Genomic DNA, 21,105 nt, shown 5'->3' on the forward strand with positions numbered 1-21,105 from the left:
AAATAAGATGACTTTTCATCAACATCCGTCCCCTGGTCATGAGACATGTCTCCTAACGACGTGGAGGGGATTGTTACAAAATTCCTTTTGCCATCATAGAGCCTCATGTTAATTTCCTTTCCCTGCAATCCCTTCTGTAAAGCCAGGGCTGTTCAAGAGGAAAGCGAAAATTTTTCTCACCCGTAGATCCTTATCAACCTGTTCGAAATCATCTGTTCTTTGACATGTGCTACCATCTAGCTGTTTAGCGAAGAATTCAGTACAACCAGCTGATTTTCTCAATCACACGAATTACTGCTGAGAAATGTATTGCAGTGTTTACAATCGTGAGGATGTTTTTGGGCAGACATTGCCTCAATTGATCCTAGTAGCTTCGCCATTTAATCCTAAACTCTAAATGAATGTTCAATTGTTTATTATTTTGAGTAGGAAATGTCTTAGATATTTTTACTTGATCTGTATTAGCAAGTGCAGAGTAACGAACAACTGAAGAGATGATACGAAATGTCCCAAGTCAATTTTCAAGAAGGTTTTAACTTCTTTTATTCACGTTTTAATTTATCCTTTCCAAGCCATATATACCTGTGTGTCGACCTGGTTGGTGAGTTTGTATAGCGCTGGCCTTCTATGCCCAAGGTTGCGGGTCGATGGCATTTAAGTGTGCTTAAATGCGACAGGCTCATGTCAGTAGATTTACTGGCATGTAAAAGAACTCCTGCGGGACAAAATTCCGGCACATCCGGCGACCCTGATAAACTCTGCAGTTGCGAGCGTCGTTAAATAAAACATAACATTTATACCTGTGTAAGTTAATTTATCAGACTCTCCTAGGTCTTCACTTAGATACGTTTAAAAAAATATATGCAGACGCTGGTAGCGTCAAATTTGTTTGATCAGTTTTGTCAATTTTTTCATAACTTGTCATTTTGACTTAGGCCTAGTAACAGCTGGTCCAGGAACTGGCGGGTGCTGCACTCTATCAGTAAAAATCGAAACTACTTCTGAGGATACCAAATGGAATCATCAGGCAAATCATATGAATCAGAGATTACACAAATGTTAATGATTCCAAATGGACTCATTCGAACGAGAAGGGTTAAGCAACCAGAAAATCTGACGAGAGTCGCTCAGTTTATACGTGGTGCAGTCACATGATTGTGTGTGCGTTAACGAAAAGGACATCAAGGGTATTTGAACAGTTAAAGAGGGCAGAGGATCTATGTATAACTTTTATGCATATACATATCTGTATGTGTAACTTTTATGCATATAAATCTCTGTATGTCTAAAGGAGTTCTCTGTAACATAGGATCAGGAAAAAATACAAACATCGGAGACAACAAAAAAGATTTTCTAGTGCGTCAAAAATTCTTATGAGTCGGAAATAGGTAAGCGCAGATTTTCTACTTCGGGACAACTGTTTTCATGTCAAGATAAATTCAAATGCAGCTTTTCATGGATAGAAATACTGTTGGGGGAAAAATTATTCGTTTTACGCCCATTTTCCCATTACTACAAACTGAAAACGTGTGTCTGGTACATTATTTCATAATTTAAATTCCGTTCTCCCAAACTCCACGTCCCGACAGACCCTAGCTTACCTGGGAACTCTACTCTACTACAGTTAATTCGAGGAGGTTGGCGCCCAAATCAACAACTTCTTTTCAAATTACAACAAATTTGCTACCTCGAATTACCTGTTCCGATATAATCGGAGCTGGCAGACGGAGTAAAGAAGAGGCAGATAACATTGAGTGTTGGAAGGTGCCAATCCTAGGCATCTCACGCAACACCAACTACGAGACGAGAGCGACGGCCTCAAGTAGTAGTAGTTTAATATCCATTACACAGATACAGTGCTTGGACATACAATATAAATGAGATAAAAAAATTTTACAATAACATAATAATAACAATAATAATAATAATAATAATAATAATAATAATAATAATAATAACAAACATCTTCATGATTATTATCCTGATAATGTAGATTCACCTACCTTGACTCACCACGGAGTAATGCTGAAAGCGCCATTAATTTTCCTATATCACATAATGGTACTACTTTTAATCAAGGCAAAAGTAAACAATCAGCAGAGATAAAGAGAGAATTTAGATTTAAATCCGTTTGTTGGTTTTAGTACGTTCCTTATTATTAACACTGTCCATTGTTTAATATGTAAATCAGATACAAGTTAAAAATTGAAAATATATAAGAATAATAATTTAAATGTACGTCAGTCTTTAGCTTCTGTACGCTTCTGGATGTATGTATGACACTTCAAAAAATCGTTTATTAATTCGTTGTTTCAAGCAACAATGACAATAAAATTGACTACTATGTGGATAGGTCTATTGCTGAGATCTGATGCGTGGCAGGATTATTAATATAACAGAACAACACATCTCGACATGTAAGTTAACTGCAGGGTTAGCTCAATAGCCGCTGAACTATTTATCACTACAGTATATATCCTATCTAGTATATCTTCTTCAGATTACTTGCAATAATTCGATTGAATCTTGGAATAATACACACTAAAATCGTTGTCAATATGTAGGAGAATTATTTCGTCGAGGAGAGAGGCAGCAGAAGAGCGCAAAAGAGAGGCAGCAGAGGAACGACGGCAGAGTGGCGGAAGAGTGATCAAGCAGAGGAGTGGCGGCAGAAGGGCGGATGCAGAGGAGCGGAAGAGACGAGTAAATCGTTGAGCCGAAACTATAGGGAAACGCTGAGCATAAGAGCGAGGAAAGTTTGATAAAGACAACGATGATTAGGAGAAGAAATAAGGTGAAATTGGAGCATGAAGGGAAGAGTTGAAGCAGTAAGGTTAAGATGAAAAGAAAGGAAGTGAATGTCATTTAGCAAATATCTGAAGTAGAAATCATATTATCGTGCATAAAAATGCTATCTTGTAAAATTACCGTCTAAACTATTGAAATTATACAGGGTTTTTTCTTAGTCAATTGATCCTTTTTGAGTGTTCATACATAATATAATCCAATAATTTTATTGAAGTTTAGTATGTAAATAAAACAAATTACTGTATCTGAATTTCGTAAGTCTGGGTTCTTTAATGATAATGTCATAAAGTAATATTAATCTCAACTACTAACTCTATCTTTTCTAACAACTAACAGAGAAATGTTAAAATTTCACCGGTTTTCTAATTCAAGCAGTAGCGTTTCTGAGCACATATCCAGAAGATACGGGTTGTATACCCGACAGGACGAAGTTGGTTTCCTTGACAGAGACTGGATGAACCCTTTTTTGCGAGTTTTAAATATCGTGTTCAGCTGTGTTCTTATGCCATGCTGACAACACTGCCTCATTAAAAATTTCAAGGAAAGTAAGTACGGTATTCAGTTCTTAAAAGGGGTGACTATGCACTCCTTCACACTTAGGCCCGTATTCATAAACGAGACTTTGGATGAAGACTTCCCAAAATCGACTTTCGTAGTAAAGTTTAACTTTGTTAAAAGTCCTATTCATAGACAATACCTACTTCTGAGACTTTGACTTTGGTAAGCCGAGATTTGACGATCTTGTTCTAATCTTGGCAATCAAAATCACTGCCTTCTAACGATTTAAATTAATAGGTAGTTGAAATAGAATAGGCACTGCACAATCAAAATCATCTTTTGAGTCACAAATCAATGAAACAATTGGACATTAGTACATGTTAAGCGATTGTTAACCGTTCTTGCAGCTTTACATAAGAATAATTATTCGAGGGCTTAGTGTGAAACCCTGGTGAAACTAATTTAAGTACAAAAATTGACATTTTTAGGTCTTTACACCAATCGATAATAATTTGTTCTTCTACCTGACCACAAAAAATCGTAACTCAGTTCGAATAGTCTTGTATATAACACAATTCGTAACTACAAAACATGATGGTAGATTTCATCTGAAACAGTATTGCCTGTTAAGAATTTTGTTGTGAATAAAACATCGATTGTAGTTACTTTAGTTTCACATTAAGCCCTCAAATTATTTCACTGTAAAATTTCCAAGAAGTCGTCGCTGAACGATTCACATCGTTTATAGTTCACTTCTGTGAACGATTCCATTGTCTATTGTTTTAGAAATGTTCCGTCTATTGTTACAACATTTTCAAGATGGATGCAATGAACGATTCACATCATTTATAGTTCACTTTGTGAACGATTCCATTGTCTATTGTTTTAGAAATGTTCCGTCTATTGTTACACAACATTTTCAAGATGGATGCAATGAACGATTCACATCATTTATAGTTCACTTTGTGAACGATTCCATTGTCTATTGTTTTAGAAATGTTCCGTCTATTGGTACACAACATTTTCAAGATGGATGCAATGAACGATTCACATCATTTATAGTTCACTTTGTGAACGATTCCATTGTCTATTGTTTTAGAAATGTTCCGTCTATTGTTACACAACATTTTCAAGATGGATGCAATGAACGATTCACATCATTTATAGTTCACTTTGTGAACGATTCCATTGTCTATTGTTACACATTATTTTCAAGATGGATACCACTATTGATCGTTCTAAAGTTGAATATAGTAATTAGGTTAATCCGCTACTCAAAAATACCCCATTTCCGCAGCAAGAGAGTAGGAGAGATGGGTGTTTGGAAGGTCCCCCCCTCTTAGTAACAAAATAGCGCAATCGCAACTAAACGCAAACTAATGTAAATAGTACACTAATGAGGGTAGGGAAGATACTAGTGTAGCATTAATAACAAATTAGCATAATCGCAACTAAACGCAAAATCATAGGAAATTTTACACAAATAGACCTTACAGCTGAAATTATGCACACAGTTCACTCTGGACAAGAGTTAATTTAATACGTTCAAACCGGGTCTTCACTTCTACCGAACTTTCTTTTTACAACAACCACTGCACATTAAAACAATACGGCTGATTTTTAGTCTTCTTTATTGTGTAAACAGTTCACCCTGGACCACTTTCAAACTCTCGTAACTTTTGGACTTAGCGTTTCTAAACCATATCCAGGGTACACTTTGCCAATATCTTCAAGGAAATTTAAAAATATTGTCCCAGCTTCACTTTGTCCATTTCTTCTCTGCATTTGTCTGTACAGAAACTCAAACATACATAGATCATCATGTTCACTTTCACGACCTTCACGCTTCACTTCTGATTTTAGAGTCCCCCACATCCTTTCTGCAGTCTGTGTGTACACTGTGGAATCCTCACTATTTATAAATTCGACACTGTGGTTGACAATACCGTGCAAGTAACTTTCTTTTTCTAAATCCTTGTAACTTTTCCAGCCATCAGTGCATATTTTGCTCCCTGGTAAAATGAAGTTTTTGATTAAGGAACAAAGTGTTTCTTATCCCTTCTATTTACCCTCAAGGCGAAACCCTGTTTAACGTCTCGGTTTATGCCACCAAAAATCCAAATATGTTCCTCTTCGTGTTTTGTGAGTCGTCCTCTGTTATATTTTCTAACAAATAAGTGTGATTCGTCCACCTCAACTACATGTCCTACACCGCCAATCTTCCGTTGACTGTTAGTAATGATAACATAAGCAAACTTCCCTGCAAAATCTATAGTAGTCCACAACAGTATTGGCACTGACTTCGGCTTCGATTGCATCAAATATCTTTATATGGAGTAGCCAGAGATAAATTAACGTTAAACTCTGGACAAGAGTCAGTTTAGTACGTTCAAACCAGGTCTTGACTGCTATCGCACTTTCTTTGTGACAACTACTGCACTTCAAGCAATACGGCACATTTTTATTCTTATTTCTCTTCTGCCACACCACTTTTCCTTCGGCTCCACAATCAATACACTTCTTATTTTCTCTGTTGGGCAATAATTTGTGGAAGACACAGAAATCTATGCAACTTTCAATATCTCTACAAGAGTCATGTAATTTGCGTAAATTAAAAGCCATGGCTTGAAAATGGCGCTTCTACTAACAATGCATGTTTATGGGGTTGCTATAGCAATGACGTCATGAGAATTGTTTATTCAATATTGGCTTATAATTGATAAAATTTGCATAAAATGTTGGTCTAAATATGTATATTCGTCCTTCTGCCACATCGGAAATAAATTCGTTACAACAATAAATTCTAAAATACGTATTTTAATTTCCAAAAAACACCATCGTAACATAGGCCGATAAGGTTAATCGAATTTGTTGTTTCTTAACTTGGCCGACTAGCCGAGAATGCTAAGGGACGGTACTATAGACCAGGAAGTTCTAGGTTCGAATCTCATCTAAATCAAGGTACACATTGAAAGACACTTTTTCAGCTTTCCCAATGACGGGACTGCCTCATTGGACAAAGCATAATAAACATATTGAGTAAAAACAAACACAGACCACAAAAGAGAAAGGAGGGGAACGAACAAAAGGGAAAATTAAGTACAGGAAAGATAATAGCATGCACATAACAGGTCTAAACATAGTAAACAAACAGATTAGACATTCGAGTAAAATTCTCCCTTTTTAGGAAACAAAGTACAGATGGTATTTTAAAATGGCAAGTGATCCTCTTATAGCAGCAAGGGAAAAAGTTGCATTTATATGATGTTGTAATACAGTTAGAGGTAAGCAGAATTAGATGGTAGAAGTGAAGTAAAAAGGGTGTAGAGTAGAGTGAAATATCCATATATATATATATATATATATATATATATATATATATATATAATTTGAAATGGTAATGAAAATTACGGGAAAACGGCTTAACGAATTTTAATAAATGACCCCTCATTTTGAAGCTTGGAACCCAATGTTTTTCAGAAAAAAATAGTAGTTTTCAGTTAAATGTAAATTTTGGACATTGTTTTCCTATTTTCCAAAATCCATCTTTCGTCAGTTTTGAGAAATAATTGCATTTCAGAATAAAACAAAACACACACTACAATAAACAATAGGCTATTATACGAAGAGCATAACCTGCAGGATTGCTGACATATTTAGAGTTCAAATTCAATTGGTTATTAAATTACTAAAAATAATTTACAGGTCTGATTCTGCGGTGCGTTATTTTCTGAGTAGGGCCTACAGCTGTGTATTGGATATTAAAATCTACCAAACTTGGAAGTTTGAGGACATTATTACCATTAGAAATGAAATTTTATTATACATAATGCCATGATGTAACTATTTTTCATTAATTATACGTATTAATGTTATATTGATGATATGAAAGTGAAACGTTTTGGGGTTATATAAGTAGATGTAGAGAATATCTTAAATTAGATCTTCATTTCTATAATTTACTGAGTGGCGGCTATAATACAACTACAAAACTTACATAAGATAATAATACTATTAAAAATCAAATATTTTTATAGTTATTAATCAAGTGGGGTTGGGTCTTTTTCATATACTTAATGGTGGTGTGGTTTACATATTTATGTGTGTCATTCTCTTCAGTATTGGCTCGAGAGAGCGCAAAAATTACAGTTGCTTAGGTAAGACCAAAAGGTATTACTTACTAATAAAATAAGAGGCCTACGAAATTTTGTAGTTTCCCGATCATTTCAGCAAGATCTCTAAGCAGGATAAAATGATTTTACCCTCTACATTTCAACCTATCCATGCATCAGCTATACTAAGATGCTATGTCTATTCGAAAGCATAGTAAACCTGACATTTTTTTTTTAACTTTCACCTAGAATTTACAATGATCTGAAATAGCTATTGCTTTACTACCACATGAAAAACCCACTGATCGTCCTGCTATTGTTACTTGCGTTTTCGCGTTGAAACTCAAAAACTGAAGGTAGATAGGTTCAAGAAAGAGTATGTGTCATAAGAAAACATTCTGAGGGAGTATGTTTCATGAAAACATATAACTTTCAAAATGTCTGGTATTGTTCATTGAAAATAAATATGAAAAATTTTTATTTGAACGTCTAATGAACTTAGTTTGCAGCATTTGATGCACAAGCCACTAGTAAAAATATAAAAAAGGGATTAGGAGAAAAGAGAGAGAGAGAGGCATCTAGCAGACAAAAAGAGAAATAAATTGTTTAAGATTTATATCGTTCACTAGAGGAGTTGATTCAACTAAACTGGAAATATTGTGAATCGTTCAGCGACGGCTTCTTACAAATAACCTAATTTTATTCTGAAGATGCAGAAGATAAGAAGATGCCACCAATGACAGACTATGAAAGAGACATATAATCCTGCTGTCAGTTGGCATAGTTATTTCCTGCATGTCTGCAGAAACTACTTAAAAATTATTTGAAATCAATATGCAGAAAACATTATTATGACGACAGCAGGATTATAAATTAACTGCATATCCAACTGTATAACCTATCCTTTATAGAATTAAATAGTCAAAATCAATATTAAGCTATCAATCCTTACCGGTACCTTTAGCGTAAAATCGCGATGAAATAAATTATATTATTTATTGCTTGAACAGATAATCCTTTTTGATTATTTATCAATGAAAGTTGAAACATGACGAAGATATTTAATACTGTCTATCAAATATCTACCGTGATTTGAATTTGTGGTCTATAATAATACGCTAAGGAACATGAGAAGCTTTAATAATCTCCTGGATGTCCTCAATATTCTCGGCAAATTCAACAATTTTCCAAATATCAGCCATCTTCCTTATGTCCACGAGCGAAAGTCAAAGTCAAAGTCTAGATTTTCGGCGACTTCAAAGAAAAGTCACCATTGAAGTTTACTTTCGTCAAAGTGTCGACTGTGAATAGGTAAATGGTGACTTTATACTTTCCAAAGTCAACTTTGGTCCAAAGTCTCGTCTATGAATACCAGCCTTAATAATCCGAGTCGAAAACGAATACATTCAATAACAACTTTCACAGATAAGCCACTTAGTATTTTACCAGCTGCTTCAGAGATATCAAGTTAAATTCGTAGGCCTATGTTCTGACCAATTAGGAGCGGTATCATAATTATGTTAGTAGCTATTTCAGCTGAACATAATTATATTAAGTAAACATATTGAGTGTGGTTTTAGGCGTAATAGATCGACTATTGATCAGATTTTTTGTATTCGACAGATAATGGAGAAAAAATGGGAGTATAAGGGTACAGTACATCAGTTATTCATAGATTTCAAAAAGGCATATGACTCGGTTAAGAGGGAAGTATTATGTGATATTCTTATTGAATTTGGTATTCCCAAGAAACTAGTTCGATTGATTAAAATGTGTCTCAGTGAAACAAACAGCAGAGTCCGTATAGGTCAGTTTCTATCTGATGCTTTTCGAATTCACTGCGGGCTAAAGCAGGGAGATGCACTATCACCTTTACTTTTTAACTTCGCTTTAGAATATGCCATTAGGAAAGTGCAGGATAACAGGCAGGGTTTGGAATTGAACGGGTTACATCAGCTTCTTGTCTATGCGGATGACGTGAATATGTTAGGAGAAAATACACAAACGATTAGGGAAAACACGAAATTTTACTTGAAGCAAGTAAAGCGATCGGTTTGGAAGTAAATCCTGAAAAGACGAAGTATATGATTATGTCTCATGACCAGAATATTGTACGAAATGGAAATATAAAAATTGGAGATTTATCCTTCGAAGGGGTGAAAAAATTCAAATATATTGGAGCAACAGTAACAAATATAAATAACACTCGGGAGGAAATTAAACGCAGAATAAATATGGAAAATGCATGTTATTATTCGGTTGAGAAGCTTTTATCATCTAGTCTGCTGTCAAAAAATCTGAAAGTTAGAATTTATAAAACAGTTATATTACCGGTTGTTCTGTATGGTTGTGAAACTTGGACTCTCACTCTGAGAGAGAAACATAGGTTAAGGGTGTTTGAGAATAAGGTGCTTAGGAAAATATTTGGGGCTAAGAGGGATGAAGTTACAGGAGAATGGAGAAAGTTACACAACGCAGAACTGCACGCATTGTATTCTTCACCTGACATAATTAGGGACATTAAATCCAGACGTTTGCGATGGGCAGGGCATGTATCACGTATGGGCGAATCCAGAAATGCATATAGAGTGTTAGTTGGGAGACCGGAGGGAAAAAGACCTTTGGGGAGGCCGAGACGTAGATGGGAGGATAATATTAAAATGGATTTGAGGGAGGTGGGATATGATGATAGAGACTGGATTAATCTTGCACAGGATAGGGACCGATGGCGGGCTTATGTGAGGGCGGCAATGAACCTTCGGGTTCCTTAAAAACCATTTGTAAGTAAGTATGTAAGTAAACATATTGAGGTAAATAATGCGGTTTATATGTTACTAGCCATTCAATCTGAACTGAGATGAATTCTTACATTTGGACAAATAAAGGGATTCGTGTGTTGTTAATAAAGCACAGCGTTTGGTAACCGACTCACTGGAAACAGATTAGCTGTATACACGGTATAGCACTCAACATGCGGCAGTGTTAGCACATTCAATTTCTGATTAATATAGTGAAGTATGAGATTATCTTGACAACAAAATTGCGTTCTCAGTGCCTTTCGCTTATCCCAACGCTAACCGATTCTTAGGTTGATTGAAGCCGTTGACCTCTGTGACAAATTTAGTCGTACTATTACTTCACAAAAATTCTCCACCCTATCCCCACCTCACTTACAATCAATTCAGATTCGCGTATCATTCAGATAGCGACTATTCTGAAAGAAAAAATCCTAAGCTATTTGAATTTAACTTGCTAACAGAAGAGTCTGGAGTGAATACTTCAGTTCAATGGGTTAAATATCAGTTAGCTATGTCAGTTCTAAAATCAGAGCAGCTAAATAATTAAACAACCAAAATACACAATAAAAGTTCATAAGTATGACTGCAGAAGACTCAAAACAGAACTTCCTGCTCCTCATATTTGGCTGCTGCTACTCTGTCACTGTTCTATCACGACTCGTGTAGGCTAACAGCATGTTCTTGGATAATATTTTGTTTGAAAAAGTCGAAATCCATTATTTTAAGACATTTATAGCAAAAAAATGTACTTAAAGAAAATTTATTTGTGCAATAACACTGCGTAAACATAATTTTGTACCCTGCTTTGCAAATGTTTTGATTCACTAAGAGACGTTATGATAGAAAATATGGGTTTCGCCGGAAGAAACAATGTATGTAACTGGGCATGTTACGATGGCGCAGTACAGATACGTCTGGATGCTACATTCCCTGGTGACTGGATGGAAGGGGAGGCTCTATTCTATGACCTGAGAGGTCACCCGACTTAAATCCACTCGATTATTACGCATGGGGATATCTAAAATCACTTGTGTACAGTATGAGGCGCCAGTGGATAGGGACATGGAATTAGTTGCCAGGATTGTAGTTACCTGTGATGTGATTCGAAACAAGCCAGGGATTTGAAAGAATGTGGCTGAATCTCGTACGCCTATATTATGCTTGCATTGAGGTTGTTGGCCGACATTATGAGCAACTGTTGTGAGGTACAAAGCGGTACGTTAAGTCAGATTTCTCAATTACTGTACAGTAATAACTGTAAATAATGTTGAAACTAAATGCAAATAAATAAATACATGCAAAAATTAGCTCTAATAATCAGGAAAACAGTAATAGTGATAGGCATGTTTGTGTCCATACTTCCTTAAGCTGGTTCTTCAGACCATAGGTTCCTTCCGATATAGGGTGCATACAAATTGAGCACAATATACCTGAACAACCCTCATTTCATATTCGAGTAGAGCACAAACAATCTGAAATCGTTAATTCGCGTTCAGCAGAAACAATTTGACACATGTTCTTTCCCATTTTCTACATACTTGTACTTTGGATTGACACCATTGATTTTCCTGGTACAATAGTTAAAAATGATGGTCCAAATTATTTTGCTGATGTAGTTAAAATGTTAGTCAAAATTATTTTGCTGGTTAAAAAGTTGGTCAAAATTGTTTTTCTGATATGGTTGAAAATGTTGGTCAAAATTAATTTGCTGATATGGTTAAAAATGATGGTCAAAATTATTTTGCTCTTGTGATAAGCTCCCACTTACTGTAGGGATATGATTGGTATGATTGTAATTGGTATGATTATAATTTTAATGATTATAATTAGTATGATTATAATTGGTATGATTGCAATTGGAATGATTATAATTAGTATGATTGTAATTGCTATGATTGTAATTGGTATTATTACAATTGGTATAATTGTAATTGGAATGATTATAATTAGTATGATTGTAATTGGTATGATTGTAATTGGTATGATTATAATTGGTATGATTATAATTAGTATGATTGTAATTAATGTTTAGAGTGACATTAATACTGTAAATATAAAATGTATTCCATCCTCATAACTCGTGCAGACTTGACTTAAAATTTATAGTTCGAGTCATGTATGTACTGGGGTTATTGACTAGAGGATTATCTGTCAAAGTCTAAAGGCAGGTCATCGCACTGGCCACGGCGTGGGTACGCCATCGAGTAGACGCGAATCACGCGGACATCAAAGGTCACTGGCGCGAGCCGATAAAACGGTGCGGTGATCGTTGGAGAAGCATCATCATTATTATAACAGCTCTGCAGTCAGCAGAAGTGCTGGGAAAGGCGACGAGTGGCCCACGTGACAACGAGTAATCATCATCTTCATCATCATTTTCATTTTCATTTTCATTTTCATTTTCATTTTCATTTCATCACTTGTACTATGCCTTGTATTTCAAGATTGATTAATAAAATTAAGTATTGACAGGCCTTGGTTGTTTAAAGGACTTAGGACTTTTACTAACGCACCTACAATGCACTCCAATAGAAATTATTCCAACAAACTTCATCACAGTAGAATGTCCTTCCATTTGCCCCTTTCTTAAGATTTCTCCCTATCCTGAACTTACTTCACTTGACACATGACTAGACTAGACGGCATTTTGGAAGGCGGTCAGCTGCTATATGCGCCGTAGCATTTCTGGTATGTGACGTCACAAGTTTGTACAGTAGAACCAATCGGAATCAGTCTATAACAAGTACTTCCCGAGTTCGTTTGTTCACGTATGAGTGTTTCAATACATTGAATAAGTAAAACTATTTATAACATTTACTGTGTGTGTAAAAGATAAATAAATGGAAGCAGAGACTGTAAAAAGACGATTATTGCACAGACAGACGCAGAAAATAGTGTTTAAAGCGTATAATTATTTTAAAAACGATGACGAGCAGAACGCTACCTGCCATCTTGATACTTGCTGCAACGTTGCCAACGCGCAAGAAACGACTGCAGAAGCATGTGTTGTGGGATTGATAGCCGTGAAAAGAATATTGTTAGTGAAGGAAAGAGGGTTTGTTTGGTGTCATGCTTACAGTAGTCAACGGCTAAGGTCAGTATTGTCTTTTGAGAAATTAAATTCTCTCCTGTGCTATTTGTATTGCACGTACGCGTTAAGTACGATGTGGCAATGTTGTACGCTGCCTTGCTCTCTCCATCTGTCTCTCTCAACGCAAACGCTAGCAGACTACCGCCTTCCGAATAGCCGTCGATTCTAATGCAAACATCAGCAATCAAAATAATCCTACACCCGAGTGCATAACCCACTTAGCCGAAATGTTCAGAGCGAATTATTAAAGGATAGAAAAAAATCAGCTCACATACGCTGATTCGCTGGCTTCCACACAATTAAGCAATTCGTCGGTGGTTCACTTCTTCTGAAGAATTACCAAAACGAATTTATAACAAGTAATAATAAAGCTGTTTGTTAAATATTTTAAATCAACCAACCATCAGTTTTGGGAACGCATACTGGATCGGGTGGGCAAGGAGCAACCGCACACTGGCGTAGCTGTTTCATGACGCAATCCTGGTCCACAGCACATGTCGTCACTGCACAAGTTGGAGCGCATATTGAGTTGTCGAAAGGCCCATACACACAATTGTAGCCACTATCACATTGCAGGGGACATTCAGGTTCTGAAACTGCAAACACAGGCTGCAGTGAAGGTACTGCTGTGTACATAAGCTGTTGCTCATAATCTTACAAAAATCATTTTAAATTCTGCCACTTTTACATTCCAGGACGGGTGCCCATACTCGTTAATAATTAAGATAGCAATTAAGTCAAATCGAAATATACATTGCTGTAATCACAGAGACTGAAAGAATTAAACGAATTTAAAGATTAGGAAGATTATATCATAATTTTTAATAGTGAACCATAAAGAAACGAGCCTAGTCAGAAGTCGTAACTCCATTAGCAATGTCTACGTCACAAAGATTGTCCAAACTTCATTACTGTACTTTTACGCGTTTCGAAGTAATTAAGTGCTTTTATCATATTCCCAATGATACTATTCCTTATAGTTCAATTTCTTCAAATACTGAAAAAGTACGCAGAAATGAAATAATTACATACGTACCCAAATAAGAATATGAATTTTCGATTTCTGCATTGAACGTAATAGCCATTCTTTACAGCCCAAAAAGGCAAGACTTGTAGCTATTTCTGTAAATTTTACCTTTTAATATAATTAAGTTTGCTGATTTTATGACTTTGTTAGCTGAATTGGAGATGATACTAATGGATATGCTACAGGAGCTAAATGACAGCTGTGAGCAATATGGGATGAAGATAAATGCAAACAAAACGAAGACCATGGTTATCGTAAGAAAAATAAAGAAGATATTAAGTACAAATTCGAAATGAAACAGCAGACCAAGTGAACAGCAACAAATATAGTACTTTGGGTGTACTGTAACTAGATAGATAGATAAGGATTTATGAAACACTTACAGAATTTGTCCTTAAATCCAGTGCAATACTCTTTCGACTGTACGTGCTTTGTAAAAACAAGTCTTACTTTGTACGTTGCACCCACCCCCCCACCTACAATTAAAATAGTAGCATGAGCTGCTGCCGGGATGTCAAAAGGGGGATAACAATGACAAAGGAAGCTTTTAATAGAAAAGTAGCATCTTCTTCGGACCTCTGGAAAAAGAACTAAGGAAGAGACTAGTGAAGTGCTTTGTGTGGAGTGTGACACTGTATGTGGCAGAAACATGTACTGGAAGCATTTGAAATGTGGATATGGAGATGAATGGATCGTGTGAAATGGACAGACAGAATAAAAAAATGAAGCTGTGTTTGAAAGAGTAGGTAAAGAAAGAATAATGCTGAAACTGATCAGGAAGAAAAAAAAATTGGCTGGGTCAGTATCTAAGAAGAAACTATCTATTGAAAAATGCACTGAAAGGAATAGTGAACGTGAGAAAAGTTCGGGGCAGAAGAAGATATCAGATGACAAACAACATAAGCTCCTTGTTTATGCGATTGATGTGATTATGTTAGGAGAAAATCCACAAACTATTAGCAGAGCGTTTAGAATAGAGATTGTGGTAACTCGGCAAGGGTCTAATGCAGTGGTCGTCAGCGCTCTCTGAAATGTGCAAAGGGTACGCGGTGTTATCCCATGTGCACTGTCGTGCAATAGGAGAGATAGAGAGTATACCCGCTAGCAGCTATGGAGTGCACCCTAGTGCACTGCGTTTTCCGCGGGTAAGAGAGACTAGCCCCAGCGTACTCTGTGCTGACGACCCCTGGTCTAATGGGACTTTTAAATCCTCTAGTGTCGCCACGGCAACTGAGCGAAACATTGGCGTGGCGATCGTTCTAAGACTCCAGTTTTCCTCTTAATACTGTGGACAGTGCAGGTGGAACTCACTCTGCTATGGAATTAAGGAGATATTCCTCGTGTGGTGTTCGGGTGATTTTTATTGTACCGTTTATGTGAGTGAGTAGTAATAAGCCTAATTGTTTTGTTCTTGATGTAAATCCGATTATATAATCTGTAAGGAAGAGGCGTTTCTTTCATCTACCCAAAGACTAGACTATTTTTCAGAAGTGGTGGTGGTGCAGAGCAATTCCACGAAGACAGAAAACTGTATACTCGTTCCTATAGCTATCTGTGATATCCATTTTTCTGTAGTTTTGATTGTAAGAGCCGATAAATTTATTATTGCCGGTAGGACTTCCACGCAAGAACTGGCTACCAAAACCGTATGCCATAACACATATTTTCCCAAACTTGCCTCGATATCTTAAAAAAAGAAGAGAAGAGAAAATATCTAACCAAGAGGACATCAATCCTTCCTCATAACAATGTACCCTTACCAAATACCATCTGGCTATGACCAAAATTCCATTGACGCTAAATAATCCAGTAGTTGATACAGAATCGTTAAATACCCGAGTAAAAAAATAATTGGATGTGACACCCGAAAATCAGAAGAACACATTAGCTAATCTTGTGCTTGTGTGCATTTATGTGCCAATACTCCACACCTGAATGCCCAAAATTATGTCTAGTTACATTGACCGTAATTCCTTCCAGTGAATGAACCCCAGACCAGCATTTCAGGTGTTTAGTGTGAGATTTTCAAAATCGATACATCTTTTAGAGTCATAAACTGTGATGTATTCGAGGGAAGTGAAAATACAGAAGAATTTACAAGGTGAATGAACGACCTTGCAGATACGCTGAACTCACTCTGCACTGTACAAAGGATCCTAGCATTACACGATTTTAGAAAATATGTTACACGTAGTTGGCAATACAGAAAACACGTCTGCCTAAGAAAGAACCCTTGAATATTTTACAGCACTCACGAAATATATTAATTCTTGTGGGATAGCAGATTTAAATATATTCTAACAGAAAAAAATTAACCAGGATCCTCTAGAGCGACATTTTGGAATTAGAAAATGATTATCTTGTGATGATCACCATAGACATTCTACATCTGAACATTTTTCAATCTATGTGCAGATTAAAAAATGTGCTGTCTTCAAGTGCTAATTGTGAACTTCTAACTGAATCCAAGCACCTAGCTTCTACATGTTTAATTATTAATTATACATATTTAATTATTAATTATTTTATTTTTTATTTTTAATAATAGCACTTCAGTCGTAATTAACGTAAAAGTTATTTCGGTAACAAAAGCACAGTACAATTATTCTACTTTGCATCTAGGCTATAACTTAATCTGGTTTACAATTTTATTACATTTGTTTATTAGGTTTCCACATCATATGAGGTTTCTAATCGAGCGTATGAGAAAGTAATATATCTCATGGAAAAGTCGTTAATTTAATATTCTTCAATAAGTAGCATACAACTATAGTTAATACAGTGCTACTAAATTGATTTAATTATATAAAACACAAAATAACCTAGGTATTTCAGAAGATCAAAACTTACATTAGCATAGATATAATATCGAAGCTTAATTTATAAGTCTTAAGTTGTACGTAATATTTCTTGTTCTCCTGAATTACGTATAAGCCAGATAGAACTGCAACTAATGACTAAATAGTAGATAAAAACTATTGGTGAAAATAAAATGTCTGCATTATTATATTACATTCTTTCTTGTGTATAATTTCATGTTAATGCGTACTTTATAATGCCATAAAAATATTCAGTTTTGCGAAGCTGTACTTTTATTTGCGTATTTCTAACTGAAGCCGGCACAATGTTCCATTTTTCGATTAATTATTATATTTACTATTCAGGGTTGTGTTATATAACTGACAATTTGTTAATGTAGTAATATTACATATTTTTAAACAAGTAAAATATTGTAACAAAGTACTCTATAATACATTCTTATCTAATAGGTTATTTTTAGAAACCTTTTGCATTCGCTCGAATAGCGATCCTGAAACTGGAGACGGAAAACAGAGCTAGCGTCACTGGGCGACGAACCTCTGAACTAGAGGAAGTAACGTCACTTTCTCTTCTACCCGCTCTGCTATTAGGGAAAACACGGACATTTTATTTGAAGCAAGTAAGGCGATAGGTTTGGAAGTAAATCCCGAAAAGACAAAGTATATGATTATGTCTCGTGACCAGAATATTGTACGAAATGGAAATATAAAAACTGAAAATTTATCCTTTGAAGAGGTGGAAAAATTCATATATCTTGGAGCAACAGTAACAAATATAAATGACACTCGGGAGAAAATTAAACGCAAAATAAATATGGGAAATGCCTGTTATTATTCGGTTAAGAAGCTTTTATCATCCAGTCTGCTCTCAAAAAAAAACTTAAAGTTAGAATTTATAAAACAATATTATATTATCGGTTCTTCTGTATGGTTGTGAAACTTGGACTCTCACTTTGAGAAAGGAACAGAGGTTAAGGGTGTTTGAGAACAAGGTGCTTAGGAAAATATTTGGGGCTAAGAGGATGAAGTTACAGGAGAATGGAAAAAGTTACATAACGCAAAACAGGTATCAACCTAATTCTTTGTAAAACAGATGATGTTGATGATGATGATGATGATTTATTTCACATTAATTCACACACCAGTGTCAAATGCAGTTACTACTGTATTTTCTCAGTGTGTTTATTTGTACTTACAAGACACAGCTACAATGGCGAGGAACAACACGAAGACCTTGAGCAGTTCCATGTTGTCTGCAGAGTACTCACAGAAACAGTGTCGCTCAGGGCTCTTCCTTCGTGTTTATAAAGTTCTTATACCACACACGTCACTCACCGACTAAAGTACGTTCCACTCAGTAGCTACAATCACATGTACGTACAGTTACCCTGAAAAAGAATGAGACGATTCTTGGTCGTCGGAAGTTAAAGTTCTACAGCGCGGTTCACTCGATATCGACGTAGGGATACATAACATGACAGATAGTACAAGAATTGTTACAAGGACCACAACAAGGACAAGGACCAGAATAAGGATCACGAAGAAGACTGCCATTTAAGGCCAGGATTTCACAACATAGCTCGAGTCCCAAAATATCATTGCTTCACTGTACCGAATGGCAAATGCCTGCAAAGGGATCTACATTCTGGACTGCTGCTATCACTGTCTTGTCTCGGTAGCTCATATAGTAGCGTGCCGGTTCCATTGTATAACCGAAACGTCTCGTGTTCGATCCCAGGTAAAACTTTTTTTTATTGAGGTGTAATTAATTTGTTCAGAGTTCCTCGACTGTCTAATTTGTCGAAAAATATGGAATAATTTATGCCCAATTTCTGGGTCTTACAAGTGGGCTGAACCTCGTCAAAAAAATAAATCTTACTTGGAAGTTAAAATTATTCTTCCTCAAACAAAAATCATAAGAAACAAAAAGAGACCTGTTAACTTAAAATCTTGTCCACATGCCATCAGCTTCTATTACAGCTCTAAGTCGATCCGGCATGGATGTCACGAGATTGTGGAATAAGTTCTGATCCCCGGCGAGATCTTCCCAGGTGTCAACAACTTGATCCCACAATTCGTCTCGATTTCGAGGGCGTCGGTGGGCATAGGTGGCTATCCTTCTCTTTTTCAATTCCGCCCATAAATTTTCGATGACATTCAAATCAGGTGACTTCGGAGGCCAATTAATGATTTCGATCTCGGGTCTCCTTTGAAACCATCTTTGAATGCTTGCAGCATAGTGCACGGGATGGTTATCCTGCTGGAACAGCAATGTTCCTTCGGGAAAACGTTCTCGGGCGGAGGGAAGGAATATATTTTCCAGAATGTGCTAGTAAGTTTCCGCATTAAACCGGCCATCGATGCGTTCTATAACGCCAGGTCCATCGTAAGACATCCACCCCCAACACGATATGCTAAAGCGCCCCGATCTTTCACGTCGGTGCACATAGCGCTGATCATGTCGGAGACCATCCTCACGATAGACACGGACAGGACCTTCGTAATCACTCGAGATGGTTGTTTCGTCGGAGAAAATTACATTTCTCCAATCGAAATCCACTCGATTGGTAGCGAAGGCAAGACGATCGACAGCTTGTGCTTCCCCCAATATTTTCATTTGCGCAGCCCTCCGGCTCCTAATACCGCGGTTCCTCAACCTGCTGATCACAGTCTGTGAAGAGCCGGGAAAGTTAGATGCTGCTCTTATTTCGTTAGCAGTCAGAAAGGGGTCCTGTCGAACTGTCTCGAATAAAAGAGCATGCTCTTCCAATGAAGAAATCCGCGGACGCCCAGGAATAGGGCGATTTTCGACCTCCCCAAAATTTTGGTAACGATGAACCCATCTCGCGGCTGTACTTCCAGGAACACCGACCAAACGGCCAGCAGATCTAGCCCCATATCCAGCCTCAACTACAGCTATAACTCGCTGTCTCATGTCACGTCGGTTCGCCATTACGATGAGAAATGAGAGATGACGATAATACTTTAGTGTAGACAATGACTATTTAACATGATATAGAATTATTGAAATAAGAGGCATCTTGCATAGTAAGAGTTAATAAATCAACCCTAAATTAAATATCTAAATAACAGGATATAACAGGAAGTCCAATTGTTGCGAAACTAATCAAATTAAATCTAATTACATTAAATAAACAAACCCCAAGTTATGACACCACATTGCTACAGCTAAATTGTATGTTATTAAAATAAGCATTGAATAGGTCCGTGGTTGTGCGTTGGACGACAAAACCAAACATCGAAAGTTCGAATCTTGCCGAGGAATGTAACTTCTTGCTTTTTATAATGTAAATCACACTTCTAACTACAATCATTCATATTTCTTACATTATTTATTAATATTTATAGCCAACATTGAATTTGTAAAGAAAAGACTTTAGAAATCTCATATGGATTTTGTGATCTGTAGTGACATAAACATAGATTATCTCTCGGAACTTTTCCGTAAAAGTAAATTAAATTCACTCCTTGAAACTGGAAACCTTATTCGTAGGGTCATTTTCCCATAGCATACAAGCTGAAGTAACACAGCCATTGATAAACGTTTTGTACACAGAATTAGACTGAATTCCTATTCGACAGAACCTATAATCAATGGCTTGTCTGACCATGATAAACAAATCCTATGTGTTTCCAATGTCACTGAACAATTTCAAAATATTAATTTAAAAACTAAGAGAGGATCGTAATTGCTGTATCTAGTGATTATTTACATTTATGTCTACAAAATGAATCTTGGAAAAACATATATTATACTGGTACTACTGATATTAAGAGTAAATATATTGAATTTTTCACTTAATTTCATAATCACTTCAGTGGATGTTCTCCACTCAATGTTGTGAAAAAATTCAAAAGCTAAAACATGTAGATAACGCAGGGACTTCAAAATCTCATGTATTAAAAAGAAGAATCTATATGTAATGAGTTG

The 21,105-nt window shown here is 36.2% G+C and overlaps 1 protein-coding gene across 5 annotated transcripts in view; it reads right to left on the reverse strand.

The window, feature by feature from the left end:
• LOC138696877 (keratin-associated protein 10-4-like) overlaps positions 1-21,105 on the reverse strand; it is a 113,632-nt gene that overhangs the window by 67,882 nt on the left and 24,645 nt on the right. For 2 of the 5 annotated variants that reach the window (XM_069822364.1, XM_069822340.1), the window contains exons 1-2: positions 18,350-18,500; positions 13,709-13,903 (exon numbers count right to left, since the gene is read on the reverse strand). The exons of 1 other annotated variant lie outside the window; for it this stretch is intronic. In XM_069822364.1, the coding sequence (XP_069678465.1) occupies positions 13,709-13,903; positions 18,350-18,401 (247 nt within the window). In that variant the 5' untranslated portion in view covers positions 18,402-18,500. Of the gene's footprint in view, positions 1-13,708; positions 13,904-18,349; positions 18,501-21,105 lie in introns of those variants that run through there. 2 more of the 5 variants (XM_069822348.1, XM_069822356.1) reach the window with 2 other exon arrangements.

The sequence above is a fragment of the Periplaneta americana genome, chromosome 1 (assembly GCF_040183065.1).
Source record: "Periplaneta americana isolate PAMFEO1 chromosome 1, P.americana_PAMFEO1_priV1, whole genome shotgun sequence".
In the NCBI taxonomy this organism is placed as follows: Eukaryota; Metazoa; Arthropoda; class Insecta; order Blattodea; family Blattidae; genus Periplaneta; species Periplaneta americana.